Source organism: Centruroides vittatus, unplaced genomic scaffold, assembly GCF_030686945.1.
Source record: "Centruroides vittatus isolate TY-2023 unplaced genomic scaffold, ASM3068694v2 scaffold_861, whole genome shotgun sequence".
Classification (NCBI taxonomy): Eukaryota; Metazoa; Arthropoda; class Arachnida; order Scorpiones; family Buthidae; genus Centruroides; species Centruroides vittatus.
The window spans coordinates 11,658,776-11,675,766 of record NW_027122718.1 but is presented as its reverse complement, the minus strand read 5'-3'; the positions used below and the strand labels follow the sequence as shown (position 1 = coordinate 11,675,766).

The window sequence follows — 16,991 nt, the reverse complement described above, 5'->3', positions numbered from 1 at the left end:
TGTTCTGATATTGATCATGTCTTTTTATTCAAATGTTCTTTATGTGTGACTTTTTTCTGATTCAAATTATGCTGAATAGTATAATTTTTCAATCATAGAATATATTTATAAAATTTATTGTATTTGTTGAATTTTAGGATCTTTGCTTCAAATATCTGTCCAAAGATAGGCGATATGATACAAGGTCTAGCAACTCCTGTAGAAATTAAATTGAAATTACTGATTGTATTTCAACAAATGCATCATGATGCTCAAACTACATCTATGGTAATTATTTATAAAATTTAAATATATTTAATATTATATACAACAAAAATTTTCTATAAATTTCATTAATATGTTTTTATTTTCAGATAAGAAATCTTTGTATTGAACTTTTACCTAGTTATTCTTGCTGGTTATTCACAGTTGCAACATTGCATACATTAACACAACTGGCGGCAGATTCTATAATTGATATTTCTGAACAGGTATTAATTTTAATAATTTAATTAATAATCAGATCTAATTTTTGATGTATAGCAATTTGGTTTATGGTAAACTGTGAATTCATATAGCTAATAAAGCCAAATGTATTTTGAGTTATAAGCTGTTCCTAAGTCAATATTAAAAATTGAAATTTCTTTATATTTAATTCTATAAATCATTATTAGATATTTTCAAGCATTGGCATCAAATATACATTTTTAATGTTGTTATGAAATCATTTAAATTTGTGGACTATTATTGAATTCAATAGTTAATTCAGTATTGATATGATTTCCTTAAAGTCTGATCTGTCATCAATAATTACTATTTTTTTCTTTTTTATCAATAACGATTTGATTTTGTTTTATGTAAGGTAGCAAGGTATCAAATACACTCATCTCTCGATTTACATGGTAGATACATTCCTAGAAAAATCATGCAAGCCGAAACCGTGTAAAATGAGATACCGAATTCATACAAAATAGAAGAATATGTTCAATTAAACTGTAAACTGTGTAAATCAATCTAAAGAAGGCAAGGGAAAGTCGAGGATATGTTCTTTATAACCGTGTAAAATGAGATAAGGATTAAAGGAAAAAAAGGATGAATTCATTAATTTCTAAAGGCAATTTAATGCTTAAATGTACAGTACTTTTTCAATTTTTTGAAAATCAAAAACACAAACATTAATTAACACTGAATGTCTAAGCCCTTCAGAAATTACTTTTCCAGCAAATTTTGCAGTTGCATTGTTGTCATCAGAACTGCTATCTTTAGTATTTTTGGGAACTTGATGTAATACTAAGCCCACAAGATCCGCATCTGAAATTTCCTCAAGTAACTCTTCAATATCTGGAATATCGAAATCATTAAATCCCTCACCTCCAATAGAATGAGCTATATCTATGATATTGGCATAAACATTTTCAGTTGAACTCACATTTCTTTCGACTATTACTTCAGGCCATATGACTTTCCAGCAAGATTTTAATGTTGACATTTTTATTTCGGCAATGGCTGGTGCGACATTTGTTACAAAATTTTAAATTGTAAAATTTTTCCACACTTCAGGTAGAGTAAGTGAAGGATTTTCATCCAATTTTTTCAAAACATTTGCAAAGGTTCATCTAATGTAGTAAGCCTTAAATGCAAAAATTATTCCTTGATCTTGAGGTTGAATTAACGAAGTTGTATTGGGAGGCAAGAACTCAATTTGTACATTTGCATGTTGCAAGTCTATTGGATGACTTGGTGAATTGTCTAGGAGAAACAGAACTTTGAACTCAAGGTTTTTTCTTGTAAATAACTTTTCACTTCAGGTACAAAACAATTATAGAACCAATCTTCAAATATTGTGCATGTCATCCAGGGTTTTTTGTTGAAATGCCAATACACAGGTAGTTTTTCCAAATCCTTTCCTTTCATTGCAAGTGGTCTTTGAGATCTATTAATCAATAAAGGTTTCAAAACACGATCACCTGACGTGTCACTACAAAAAAGTAAAATTACCCTATTCTTGGCTGCTTTAAACTCCCCAGCTGATCTCTCAGATTTTGACAAATAAGTTCTTCTGGGCATTTTCTTCCAGAATAAGCCAGTCTCGTCGGCATTAAATACCTGGTCAGGAATGTAAGAGTTTTCTTCAATAATTTTTTCAGTTTTGCTGGATATTCTTTTGCTGATTTTTCATCACTGGAAGCAGTTTCACCTTTAAGTTGAATTTTATGTAGATTGTGTCTTTTTTTGAAGTTTTTGAACCATCCTTTGCTTGCATTAAATTCTGTAGTGGATGGAGTTTGTTGCTTTTCTTTTAGAGAGCTAAAAAGATTAATCACTTTGTGTCTTATCGAATTAGAATCCACTGGTACTTTTTTATTTTACTATTATCCTCTATCCAAATTACTAAAGCTTTTTCTACTGCTTCTATTAAAACATCTCGTTTATATGTAGAAAATTTTGCGCTTACTGGCTACACTCTTTCAAATAGAATCTTCCATTTGTTTTATTGTCCTAACCCTTTCAGAACTTTTTTATCCAGTAAAGTACGATATTTAGATGCAGGAACAAATGTTTTTGACACTCTATCAAGTTCTGTATCAGGTTCGATATTGCAATGTTGTTCCAACTGCTTTATTGTCTTAACTGTCATCTCATTCATTCCATATTCTTTTGTTATGGATGTTGAACCTTGTCTAGATTTTAGTTTGTCTAAAATTTCAATTTTCTTTTCCAAACTAATTGTTTGTCTTTGCTTGGGAATCTTTTATCTTTCTGTTGACATTATAGGGCTATAAAAATATTAAAACAGTACTACGAAATAAATTATTAAAAATACAAACTCTTTTCATCTGTTATTAGAATTCACTTTGGCATTTTCTTTCTTATTCTTCTTAACAGGAACTGTCCGGACCCGAGATAACTCAGGCTAATTTAAATAATCATACGTAACATTTCGTTGCTTGAAATAATTCAAACAATGCTTATTTACATTCTGTTGGATGTTGTTTATGACCTCAGCAAGTATCATAATTTTACACCCAATAGAAGTTTGTTTTGGACCATTTTTTTGGTCCCTGTTTATAGAGATAGTGTATTGGATCGAAAAAATCGTGATGTATTTGAGTATTTACGGTAACTGATGCATATCTGTCTAGAAGCCTGTCTTCCCCTGAGATTTGTATGAGAATAACCCATGAACAGCTACCAACAGCTGTCTCAAAAACTTTTTTGTTTTCATTTAAAAACCGTGTAAAAGTGAAACTGTACAAATTGAGTATCATGCAAATTGAGGGATAGGTGTATAAATGAAAAAATACAGATAAAAAGTTAAAATTTTTAATTTAAATGTTTTTAAAACTCTTTATTTCTTTATCTTTAAATACTGTATCTTGATGAATCGATAAGAAGCTTTAAAAAATCTTATATTAACTTTTGTTTGAATTATTATTTATAAAGAAATCATATTTAGTACTTGAGAAACATTAGACATAATTTATTTTCTGGTTTTTTTTTTAATTACCTAGGTTTTCCATAAACCAATTTGAAAATTTTAATAAGTTATTTATGATTCTAATGTATGAATTATGAGATTTATACATAAAAATCATAAATAACTTATTCTAAACTAATAGAAATTCCTAGCTCAATAGAAAACTATATTATTGAAAAAAATGTATAGTGTTTATGTTGATGATAATACAAAATGTTTCATAATCAGTTATAAGCTACGACTATGCTAGTCATAAGGGGAAAATAGATTTGTTTTAATGCTAGAATGTTTTTTATTGATTATTTCTTAAGTAGTTATGTTGATATTTGTATTTTCATTTTGTTAACTTTATTAACATGTTCATTGCCCCCTTAGGGAGTGCTGTCCCTAGTCATGTGCCAAAAAGTTTTTTTTTTTTTTTACATTTTGTTTATTTATATGTATGTTAAAAAATCAAAAAATTATATAAAATATGATATATTCTTAAAAGTATACAATAAACAATAAAAAACTTTTTTCTTCAAAACAAATAATAAAATTTTCTGAGCAAGAAGCAGATTTGAAAAATGATTTATTGAAAACTAACGAAATATACAAGTGTACAGATATGACAAGTGCAGAAACAAAAGTGAGGTATATACAAATGGGTAGTATAAATCAAATCGTCACATGAGGACCCGTGACATGAGAGACCCACACCAAGCCTGCTAGTACAGTGAAGAGAGGGAAATGTCACAAGACATGGGCTCAAAGCCAGCTTTCGCGTGTTGGTGGTGGGTGGTCGGTGGTCAGTGGTCAGAGTGTCTCTGAGCTGATAATTACTGGTAGTGCCCTGGAGACTGATGTCGGTGTCAATGTGAAGGAGGTTGCCGCTGGGGAGTCTGGGCCTGGTGTTGATCGGAAGGATGATGATCATGATGCCATTGTTGTTGATGGATTGGTGGCTGATGCTGACCATGCTGGTGTAGTTGTTGATGCACGTGATGTAGGTGCTGCTGACTGGTTGAAGAGTGGTATTGGTGGTCAGTTGGATAGTGATGGTTGAGGGATTGGCCACGGTTGAGGTGGTTGATGTAAATTTTGCAGCTCCACAGTATACAGTCACTTACCATTAGTCTTATCATGGTTTGAGTATACTTACTGTTAATGCCCAGGTGCTGAATAACTGCTGCATTGCCTGGGTCATAACTGCCAAGTGAGCCCACAATGAAAGCATTACAGAAGGTATCAAACCCCTGCTGCCTGAAATGCTGGGTCAGTGATCTGTATTTCTCAATCTTGTTAGCCCTCGCCACGTTGAAAGCATCATGGCCATTCTCGAAGGGGATGGCCACGTCTATGATTGTTGCAGTCTTTGCAGTGTCACTAATGGCAACCAGGTCCGGGTGGCACTGTTCGTTGAAGTTAGGGATCCATTGATTGCAGTAGACTGTGAGGCCTTGGCTGTCCATTGCATGGTGAAGCCGGTCCAGTACTGCATTATACCGCAGAGTGGTGAACTGGAGGTTGGCGGACAGTGGTTGAGAACATGAGCGAGTGTCTCCTTGAGATGATTACAGTGATGACACTTGGTTGAAGCATGGCCAAAACAACAGTGGCCGTGGAGAAGCACGCCGCTCAGTCGGGACCGGTGAATGAACCTCCAGTCCGCAAAAGCAGTGTAGCATCCTTCATGTACGAAGTGGTTGCTAGCTGGATGTAGCACAGTCAGTTTGAAAGCTTTCTTCTGGTCAGGCTTATGAAGAAGGCGGTCAAGGAGGGCAGATTTGATCAGGGAAGTTAATGTCTTGGAGCAAGTCTGCCGTCGGATCAGGAAGTCTCCCTTCATGAGTATGATGGTGTCCTCACAGGCTATCCAGGCAATGTTGATGCATTTACGTAGCTGATGTGTAGCCATCCAGAGCCGGGTCCATGTGGATGTAATATCAGTCGAGTCTGAACTGAAACCGCTGTCCATGGACCTATTCAGATAGGTACAGAGGTCGTTGATGGTTGGCTAGCGGCGAATCCTTTTTCTTATGATGTTATGGAGTAGTTTGAGGGCCAGGGATCAAACCATGGAGTCACGGGAAGTGAAGATGTGAATTGCATGGGTGATCTGGCATATGTCTGCCAGTATGCTGCACGAGATGTTGGCCCCTCTTTGATCAATTGGGAGATAAATGATTTCCACACTTGCCCATTGCAGAAGGTTCATCCAACGCTTGGCACACCTCTTGGATGTCACGGTCAAGGTCGTGGAGTTTTTTTTTTTTTGGCGTGGACCCTAGTAGGAGGTGGAACATGAGTCTTGGCAGAAGCAAGGTGTTGACATGTTGATCTTCTGCCAAGGGGCAAGCTTGGATTAGTGAAGGCACTGGATATCGTTGGTGAGATTGGTCACGATGTCATCACTGGTGTGCTGTATACTTTTATGATGCTCATGGGGTCGTCAGCACATGTAGTGTTTGGTATAGACCACTCCAACATGTCACCAAAAATGAACATGTTATCTCTTTGAGTACAATTATTGCAGCACTTTTTACATGAAAAGCCTGGTTCATTACAAGTTTGTTTATGAATAAAAATTCAATAACAAGGAGTCTTTCCTTGACATTCTTTGTAGCCTATGTGACACTTTGAGATGAAAACAATTTCATTTCTGCAAGCAAAAAACACTGGGTTCTCTATTATGACAGCACTCTGGTGTATCATGATCTCTTAGGTAGTTAATATCTGGCATTTTGTGCTTCCATAGTTTCCTCACTCATCTGATCTTGTTTCTGCAGACTTTCATGTCTTCACCAAAATGAAGGCTATACTGAAGAGTTGCAGATTCAAATTTAGCAGAAGAGATAAGTTCTGCAACATAATTGCACCAGATAATGCAAGATGGCCTCTAGACTTAATAATGGTACAAATTTTGACAAAAATATTTACAGAAGGTGTTTAAAATCCATCTTAAAAAACAAAGCGTTGATAAATATATCACACTAACCTTATGAGGCTTTGCAAAATTTTAACTTATCACGAACGTTTTAGGTCCCCTTAGGACCTTCTTCAGGTGGAATTCTAGTATTTATTTTGAAGGTGGTCTTCTGTAAATACTTGTTTTGTTGTTATGTTGCTACGAAACGTATTGGATGAACTGTAAAAGACCTTTTTTTATTAAGTTATATTAAAAGTTTGGTTTATTTTTGACTATATCAAGTATATCACGATACAGTGTGTGATCGGTTAACGAACATAATTGTTTCAAGACTTTGTTTGCTATCCGAATTGTTCATTAACTGATTATTGATTTACCATAAGTTTTTATGGGAATTTGATTAATTCATTCTGGAGACCCCAAAAAGTAAAAAATATATACAGGTAACCCCCGTATAACACAGCACTTCTGTAGCATGGATTCACTCTAACATGGTTCAAGAATTAGGAACATCCCTGTATAATATGGTCAGGGTTCCTACGCACCTGGAAAGTCAGGGAAAATCAGGGAAAGTCAGGGATTTTCATTAGTTTTGGAAAAAGTCATGGAAAGTCAGGGAATTTGTCGAAAATTGTCAAAAAGTCAGGGAATTTGTCGAAAACTGTCAAAAAGTGAGGGAATTTGTCTCCTTAACTGCCTTGATTTCGTTTGCTGAATATGGCTGACTAAGCGTAGCCATCTGCAGGCGGCAAGAAGTAATGCCGCAATCTTTAATAAGAAAATATACCAGAATCCGTTTTGAATCTGAAATGGCTCTTTTCACCGTTCTAAAGCCATATAATTTTACAGTTGTGGATTAATAACAGGATAAACTATTATTATGTAATAGTGTTTAATTTTTAATTTTAATAATTCAGCGATTATAGAAAGATGAATTTGTTAATTAGAATAAAAAATAACTAATTAAAAATTAGTTTACAAACTTTTAAAACTTGAAATCGTAATTTATTAGATTGTTCACTTCAAAATAGCTAAATAGATCAGTAAAAAATCGTGATTTAGTTGTTTTTCACGTTTAAAACATTACTATACATCATAAAAAATTATAAATAGCTACCCGACATTTACAGTAAAATGCTGGTGCCGACTAGTAGTTTTTTACATGTGTTGTTACAACTTTCCTTGAAAAGAACTGTACTGCAAGCGTATTTTTCCCCCTCTCCCGTTAATTTCCGCAACTTCGATACATAGTTTAATAATTAGTTTAACAGAAATAATGTTGGGTAACAAATATCCACTGATTTTGGCAAATTTAGGCATCACACTTGTAATAGATATACTGTAGTTATCGTTTTGAAAATCATCTAGGTAATCCGATAGTTTAATCAATGTTAACTTGCTAATAATTAATTATAAATTTAAAAAGCTGGTAAATTTTTAAAAAATTAATTAAATTACTAAAAAATTAAAATAAATTTGATTATCTTTTGTGCGAAACAACAACAAAACAATTTTTATAGTTATGTTGCAAAAGAAAAAGATTTGTAGTTATGATTCTATGTGCTGAACTTCTATATTTTATTAACATATAATTGTAATTTCGTTTGATGTTTATTTCTGTACACTCAAACCTGTTTTTGTGCGGTATATGAAAATTTCAATCAAATTGGAACATAATTGACTTCTGTAAAATTTTTTAAAACTCTATTGGATGTTTTCTATGACATCAAGTTTTTTGATTTTTTATTAAGTAAAATTTTTTTCTGTTACCTTTTTTTCGGTCCCCTCGTATTTTAATAGCATAAAAATCAGAAATATTGTGTTAAATGTAGACTGCAGGTGTGAAATTTCACGCCTTGTTAAATGAAAGAATAACACTTCCTGCAGCTATATTTATCAAATAAAAGTATTTTTTAACGATTACTTTTAACTTTTTATATAGTTTTTCTGTAAAACCACTTTTTGGGAGGGTGTTTATTTCGCGGGAATTATTTCCCGGCAAATTTTTTAAATGTTAGATTCGTATTTAAGTGGAAATAATTAATATAAAAAATAAACTTCTTAGAGGATTTTTCCCCCATTAGGGATTGCAGAAAAAGGCCCAAGGAGTTAAAGAAGCAATTCCTAGTTATTTCGTACGATTTTGAGTTATTTTTCACGTGAGACTTTTTTTATGCGGTCCCTATTCACCGCATAAAAAAAATACTTTTTGTGTTGCGAAAACTATTTTTTATAGCTACTCGTGCATTTTTTTTTATGCGTTTTCTTTTATGGGTCCTTATCCACCGCACAAAAACAGGTTTGGGTGCATTTATTTTATTTTATTTAAATTCTATACATTTTAAGAATCCTAATTTTCGTAATACTATGACATCATAGAAATACAAGTCTCACTAAAATAGAAAAACGTAAAAAAATTAAATTATTAGATGAAAAAAAAGGAATGAGTAAAAATTTTTTTATAGAAACTTGAGAAATAGTCAAGACAGTGCAGCTCTCAAGATCGATCATTTGGATTGGAGTTGAATTTTCCATTGTTTGAAAAGACAATGAATACTTCTGTGAACTCTGATTCTTCGATTGACGTAAGTAAATCGGAGAATCCATTAGATCCCCATCATAAAGCGTGGGTGATGATCTGAAACTAATCCAGGAAACGATTGAGGGCTACCTTTTCCTTCCACAAATTAACAGTTGCCTTTCAAAAGGAGGACTTTTCTAACTCAGGAAAAACACGAGTGATATATGTTAGTGCTAGACATCAAACAGAAATCAAATGAACTTTCCTTTCCGGATTGTTCACTGAACATTGCTCCGGATTCCACTACCACCACTATGAACTTAAGACGAGAAATGAAGACAACTTCAGCTATATTGTAAGCATATTTTTACAATAAACGGGTTAAATGGTAAAGAGGTGTCTTCGTCCGTCTGTACCATGTTTCCCACAACTTATTAGTCCCTTGACTTTCCTTACGTTGGGAGAATTAACTTTATCCCTTTTATTTTCCCAAAGGGAAAGAGTCATCATATCTCACAAGTGAAACGTGAAGTTTCAAATCTTATGTTCTAATTGACGTTTGAAATTATGTTAAACCTGAGGAAGGCTATTTAAGATTGCTGAAAACATTAGTTCATTTATTAAAATTTGCTATAAAAGTGAGAAAGACGGTTTGTGATATGATTTGCAATAATTATAAGATTTGTAATTAAGGGTTAAAATAGATAAATTTTGTCTGCATTCTTAAGAAAATTTTATGCAAAGACAAAATTTAATGCGAAATTAAATAATAAATAAAAATTATTAAAAATAATTATTAAAACTCTGGCCTTTACACCAAAACCAAAATCAAAATGGCGGCAACGAAACATTTTTTTTCTTTTAATGAGTTGCCAATTCAGCTAATTTTTTGCTAGATTTAGTGGATTTGTTAGAGAAGCTATAGTAAAAACTTACACCTATCCCTCTTTATATACAATCTATTTTTACGCCATTTTGAAATAATGTGGTTGACAAAAGAAAACTATTTCTTTTTTTACATAATCGATTTTTTTATGAGGGAACAAATGCTTTATTTGAAAATTTTTAAATTTAACTTTTTGTTAAAATTATGTTGCTGTTTAAAAAAAGTTACTGTTTTTGTTGAAAGATTTTAAAATTATGTGTTTCTAAGTCAAGAGTTCATTTTAAGTACAGTACAGTACTATTTGTATATCAAAGCATAAAATCAACAAACAGTATTCTATCTTGTATTTACTAGATTTACATACAAATAATATTGATAAATAATGATAAAATAAAAAGCTCATGTTTCATTTGTAAATTGCTTATTTTTTCATTACATTGAAGTTGTGGATTCTATCATACATTTTTCTACAGGATGTATGCATACTGTATTTTTTTAATGTGGCAGTCTTTGAAACATACAACTAGGCAAAAAGAGGGATAGATATACTCAATGTTCGCAGTAAATAAAATGCTGTTTTATTATGTCGATATTCCATACCATAAGAAATGTGAGGGTCAGGGAATTTGGACAAAGTTGGTCAGGGAAAATCAGGGAAAGTCAGGGAATTCAAAACAAAAATTTGAGTAGGAACCCTGTATGGTGCTTTTATAGCATGGATTCACTCTAACATGATTCAAGAATTGGGTAAAACCCTCGTACACCATGAAATGAAAAACTATTAAAAGTGAACTTTATCTAATTTGAAAATAGGGAAATCCCCATAAAACAGTTCAGTAAATGTGATTGTAACACAGCTTTTAAGTGCGAAAGATACCTCATTTTGACATTTTTCATTCAAGCACATATGTACTATCAGATTTTCCTGCTAATTTTCGTTAACTATCACATTGTTAACTATTAGTACTTAAGTACAGTATGCAAATTTTCTTTTTCCGCCTTCTGTCGATATACATGGTCCTTCTCGAAACTTGTTTCAGTGTTGCCAGATCTCGACGCTTCTGCTTTTGATGTTGCCAGATGTTTTTCCCTTATTCCATACTTGCTTTATTCAGTCACTGGTTTATAGGCATTGAACCGTGCCTCTGACCATTGGGACAATCCACACCTTTACAAGTATACTTTAAGACTTTAATCGTCTTATTTTTGGTTACGTAGATTAAAATTTTCAGTTAATAGTGCTCAGTGATGACAAAGAAAACATTGTTTAATTTTTATTAATATGCTTCACTTCTTAAGAAAATTTTAATAAAGATATATATCTTATTTATGAAAATATAATAGCATGTTTTTTAATTTTTGGAACCTAACCCCCCTTTTTGTACTTGTTGTTTGTTTCATATAATGCAGATTTGCATAACATGGCAATTTTTTGGAACATAACTTTCGTGTTATACGGGAGTTACCCGTACTTTCTTACTACGTTTATTTACAGTATATGTAATAATAAAAATACATCAATAAAAATGCGAGACTGTGTATATGTCATGTTTTTTTCCATTTGTGGGGGTTAAAGAATCTGTCTAATGTCGATTGCTTTTCTCTCTTCTTCAGGATTTTTCAGAAGTAATTAATAGCATTGTAATTGTAGAGATCTCTAAGCCACCTGGTTTGGATGCCATTCTAAGACTTGTTCTGACATCCTACCACTTCTTCAAAAGATGTTTAATAGCAGATATCGGCATTAATCTTCTTTTTCAGAAGGAAGCATATCTTGCCGAGTTTCTTGGTGTTCTTCATTCAAGAGTTCTTGGCGTTCTTCTGTCGTCAGATCAGTTTCAGGTTTTATTATGAGCTCTTCAATGTTCTTTATTTCTCAGATGTGATTTTTGTTACTCCTTCAGCTGCTTGAGTCTTCTTGATTATACTGTAAATTTCTTAGATATGGTTGAACTGCGACCTACTGTAGACCTGTTGAAGCCATACTGCCCTGTAACATCAGACATCTGTCCGCTCTCTATCTTTGCTATTATACTCTCACCTTTCAAAAATAAAAACTGACGTAAAACTTAACGATTGCTTACTCGATGATCTCTTAAATACTATAAAAGAATTTTTTCTGTCAGAAAAATAAAAGACTGGAATTACAAGGGGGAGTTTCAAAGTTCGGAGGAATATTATCTGATCGGTATATACCGGGTTGAGCGTCAATGTCGACATCTTCGGTGCTCTGAAAAGTTTTAATTGTTGCCTAAAGACAAGGGAAGAAGACCAATCGGTATTCAATATTTTACGTCGCTTCTTCTTGTGTTTGTTCTGTGAGATGTTCGTTGTCCAAACATAAAAATCTTTCGCGAAAGTGTTCGTTATCCGATCACCCACTGTATATTATAATCTTAACATTAAAACTATTAACATAATTAATTTTACTATATATGAAAATTAATATTTTAGGTAGAATTATTGTTGAAATATCTTCACGAGGATCCTCGTCAAGATGTTAAGTTTCATGCTTTACAAGATTTAATGCAATTAGCAGAAAAAGGTTCACATCTTTGGTTACCAAAACATTTAGAGGTGACAAAAACTTTTTAATTGTGCCATAGATAAAACATTCATTATTAATAGCTAATTTATATTTATATTTACAGAAAGTTGTGGAATTTGCACTAGAAACTCCATATTTAGAACTAAAATGCAAAGCAATAAAAGTATTAGTTATATTATCTTCATCATATGCTGTTGATAAATTTGAGATTTCTCCTGGTAAGATAGATAAATTCTTATATTTACCTTTTATTGAAAAATAATTTATAATTCATTTATTATGCAATTTTGAAGAGAGGTTTTAGATTTATATTAGTTTCTGTATTGTTTAAGACCGTATGCATAAGTCAGACATGCACAATATAGTTTTGATGGTAACCTTTTAAAACATATACAACTATGTATTTTACATGGTTATTCCCAGCTGAAACAAAGAAAATGTGTCAGTCTTTAAAATAATAATATATCTCTTCCTCCTCGTCACCTTCCACATTTGCCATTAACTTTCCAAAGTTACAGGTCAAGTGAGAATAAATTTTTATTCATTTCATTTATTTATTGTGATTAGGTTTTTTGATTTATGCATGTAAACTTCATGTTAAATTTGTGTTAAATTGTAGTTAAAATGCCTTAAAAGTGTATTTTTGGAGGTCTGGAACAGATTAATCTAATTTACATTATTCCTTTTGAAAAGATTTGTTTGGTACCTGACCAGACCAATGCTTGTACAGCCTTCTGGAATACTGAGGTGTTACTGTACATAATTCATTATTCTTTTCTTTTGTTTTCATTGTTATGTTAATAGTCTTTGATAAATTTTTAATGGAATATTTATGGAATGGAATGGAACTAAATCATTTCTTTATACAGTATCTAGTTTTTGATAATTAATTTCAAATTATATTCTAAATTATTATATTTTTTTATATATTTCCACTATTTTGCAATAATAGATTATTAGTAAAGTTCACTTTTTTTATTTTAATAGTCAAAGAAAAAATAAATATCTAGCCTGCACTCATCACTCTAAAAACAGAAGTTACAATTATTCAAAAAGAAATAACAAGTTGATCTAATTATTATAAGATCAGATATATCATGCTTCTTATTCAAAATAATATAATATAATTTTGTAGAATTCCTATCCTATTATTTTGAATAAGAAGCATGATATATCTGATCTTATAATAATTAGATCAACTTGTTATTTCTTTTTGAATAATTGTAACTTCTGTTTTTAGAGTGATGAGTGCAGGCTAGATATTTATTTTTTCTTTGAAATTTTTAATTTAGCAGTTTTATATCTTCCTAATTCATTGGTTTTCTGTCTTGCAGTAAAAGACAGGAATACTTGCCTTTCTTGTGATCTGTCAGGATGATGCAAGAGGTTGGGATTGTATAAGGAAGGGGTGGTGAAATGTGCCCAAAGTGCCACGTATGGAGAAATTATTTGGCACGTAACATATCATATGATTTCAATTTATCATCTGTCTTTTTCAGTCATCCTCTCGGTTTATCACCTGATCATCCTTTATTTCAATCAGCTTTTTTTACATTTATTCTAATTAAAGCATATTCCTTTAATTTATTTAAATATTGTTATTTGAAGTCTAAAACTTTGGTATGCATAAACATCTTTAAAGCTAAGTATGCTTACTATATAGCTTGTGGGCTCAAAAAGATTTGCCACCCCTGGTATAGTATTTCTAGTTTCAAAATATACAGCAGAATTTTGAAGTTTAAAAAAAATTTCTAAAAAATTCTTGATTAGACAATACATACAATATGTGTCTTTTCATTCAATTCTTTCAAATGCGTTTGAGGAAATAACAATTCTACAGCGAAGTCAATCTTTTATTTGAGGCTTGTCATCTGCCTCTAAATGTAAAAAAGTTACGAATATCCATTTGGTAGTGGCACAATCATAAAAATTAAATACAATTTATAAAAACTTAACCAGGACGAATTATATTGTCTAATCAAGAATTTTTTAGAAATTTTTTGTAAATATAATTTGTCCTGGATAATTTTTTTATAAAGAATTTTGAAGTTTTTATTTTATATTTAATCTATCAGATTAAGTACAAAATAATCTGTTAATTCTATTATGTGTAATTTACTTATTAAAGAACTTTTCATTTAGCAAATATTTTTTAATATAGATTGTAAAGTATTGCAATTGTGTGAAGAATGCATTTATCATATAAATGCTGAACTTGCTTCTGTTTCAATAGAATTCCTAACATATCTTGCAATATATGTTTATCAAGGTAAGTTAATAATAATAATAATAATAATGAAAAATTATTAATTTTAGATTAAACAGTGCAAATAGAGAATTAATTATTCTCATTTCTTAATGATGTGTTAGCTAAAATACTTTACATTATTTAATATGAATATTTCAGAGGATGTTATTTTAGAAGGCATAGATTTATCGCAAGAAGTTTCCAGTGCAATTGAATCATTATTGTTGATAATTTCTAGTGGGAATGGTGGTTCCCAATCTGATGATAAAGCACTTCAAGTAAGAAATACTATATTCAGAAATGGTAAAATAAAAGGGAAAAGGCATAGAATGTAATTAAATTCCTTTCTAATAGAGATGTCTTCGATGCTCTGTAAAATTATGTGAAGTAAATCCCGATCTCTGTACTCAGTTTGTTGATACAATTGGATCTCTTATTGGGAATTGTATTGGTGAGATTTTTAAAACTAAATTTTACTTTTAATTTAATCTCTTTTTAGTTAAAAAATTACATTAATAATTTTAATATACAGTAGATCCCTCTTTAACACGGTAGATACGTTCCATGTTATATGAATTCCGTGTTGTATGAGTCACTTAGATTTTACAAATACATGAGCCGTTCACAGCCTGGCACTTGTGCAGTTTAGGGGTATGGCTGTTTGAAAGGTTTTCTTCCATAAAATGAATTGATTCTAGACTAATTTGACTCAAACATTTCCAAAACACGTATAATTTTTTAGGAATAATCCATATAAACTCTGCTATAAACAAAAAATTGTAGGAATACTTACTGAGTGTGCACCGTTCGAAGACACCATTGCTTAAGCTTGTTTTCGTTGTGGAGCGGCTCATCGAACGGCGAACGTGTTTCCTGATAAGTTAAAAGAAGTCAAAGTTCAGCAAATTTTTCGCAGAAAGCGAAAACTTTGCTGAACTTTGGAGACATCATTAATAGAAATATAATTCTTATGGCTGTTGAATAATAAATGTGTTTTGGTAGGTCTGCTGCTCGTTTAAACTAAACAGTTTGTGCAATGTCCACTATTGGTCCAGATTCAACCAATCCTGTTGAGAAACGAGTTGGCCATGACAATCTGTCTCATTCTTTTACCATGTTATACGAGCCTCTTTTAGCGTGTTATATGAACACGATTGCAATTTTTCCGCCGTGTTATACGAATCTGTCTTATATGAGCCCGTGTTATAGGGAGGTCAACTGTATTAGGTTTATAACAAACTTCAATAGTTCTTGAAATTTATAACAAATTTCTGAATAACTATGTTATATTTCTTAAGTAATAATGATATATGGAATTAAAATTTATTTTAAAAATTTATTAAAGAAGAAAATTATTCAAAATGTATAAATTTTAAGAGAAAAATTTGTATTTTTATGTTGTTCATGATGATACTTTAAGAATTTTAACTTATCAAAAACTGTAATAATACTTTTTATTTTTAGATGATTGTGTAATACCAATTTGTGAAACACTCTGTGCTCTTGGTAACAAAAGAGCTGGTGTTATGATGTATTTACAACCGGAATTAGTTAATATTATTACACAATACACCAAACCATCTAAACTGAATAATAAGAAAACTCAAGCATTGGTAAGGTTTTATGTACAGTTTGTTTTTTAATCTAAAATATATTTATTTTAAAATAACAGAAGCTTAAAATTTTTAAATATTGGATGTTTGGAATAGACATGGAACATTGCTGGTGTAATTGGTCGACAATAACATTTACATATTTCTAATTCACTAAGATCTGTAAAAGTTTATTCATGCGTTATTTCATCTATTTCATTGTTTAATTTCTTTAAAATAAAAAGGAATGCTTAATCTTCTTAATCAAGAAAACATATCTTAAAATACACTCATGTCAAATTTAGTTTTCATTCTTAAAATGATTAAAATGCTAATTAAAATGGTTAATTTGCATAAAAATTGCATAAAAGATTTAATTATAAACTAAATTATATTGGAAGATAATTTAATATAAAGTTTTATTGATAAACTATGTATAGTCTATTTCCAAGGAAATGAGAAGCAACATTACTTTGTTTCCTCAGAATTTAAATGCTAATTTAATCATAAGATTTTTGATCCTTTAATATGGGATTTTTAATACTAAAATAATTTAATAAATGAATATATATTAATGGTTTGAAGAATTTTATAAATGAACTAGACTACCTGTGACCTGTTGTCACTTATTACTTAAAATTTATAAAGAATAGAAGATACTGTAATAGGTAATAGTGGCATTTTATAAATGTGTCACACCTCCAAAAATCATGTTTTATAGATTTTTTTCTTCAAAATAAACCTCAGACACTTGAACCTCAGTCCTGTGGGGCAAAGTGAAAAACAATGCCATAATGTATAGTACGGATAGTACATAACGTATAGTTTTTT

At 31.1% G+C, this 16,991-nt stretch overlaps 1 protein-coding gene across 1 annotated transcript in view; it reads left to right on the top strand.

Moving 5' to 3' along the window:
* Positions 1 to 16,991, top strand: part of defl (Integrator complex subunit 7) — a 57,920-nt gene that overhangs the window by 16,496 nt on the left and 24,433 nt on the right. The window contains exons 5-12 of the mRNA XM_067288618.1: positions 138 to 267; positions 354 to 470; positions 12,227 to 12,349; positions 12,424 to 12,538; positions 14,482 to 14,589; positions 14,728 to 14,846; positions 14,923 to 15,019; positions 16,033 to 16,181. Coding sequence (XP_067144719.1) covers positions 138 to 267; positions 354 to 470; positions 12,227 to 12,349; positions 12,424 to 12,538; positions 14,482 to 14,589; positions 14,728 to 14,846; positions 14,923 to 15,019; positions 16,033 to 16,181 — 958 coding nt within the window. The remainder of the gene's footprint in view (positions 1 to 137; positions 268 to 353; positions 471 to 12,226; positions 12,350 to 12,423; positions 12,539 to 14,481; positions 14,590 to 14,727; positions 14,847 to 14,922; positions 15,020 to 16,032; positions 16,182 to 16,991) is intronic.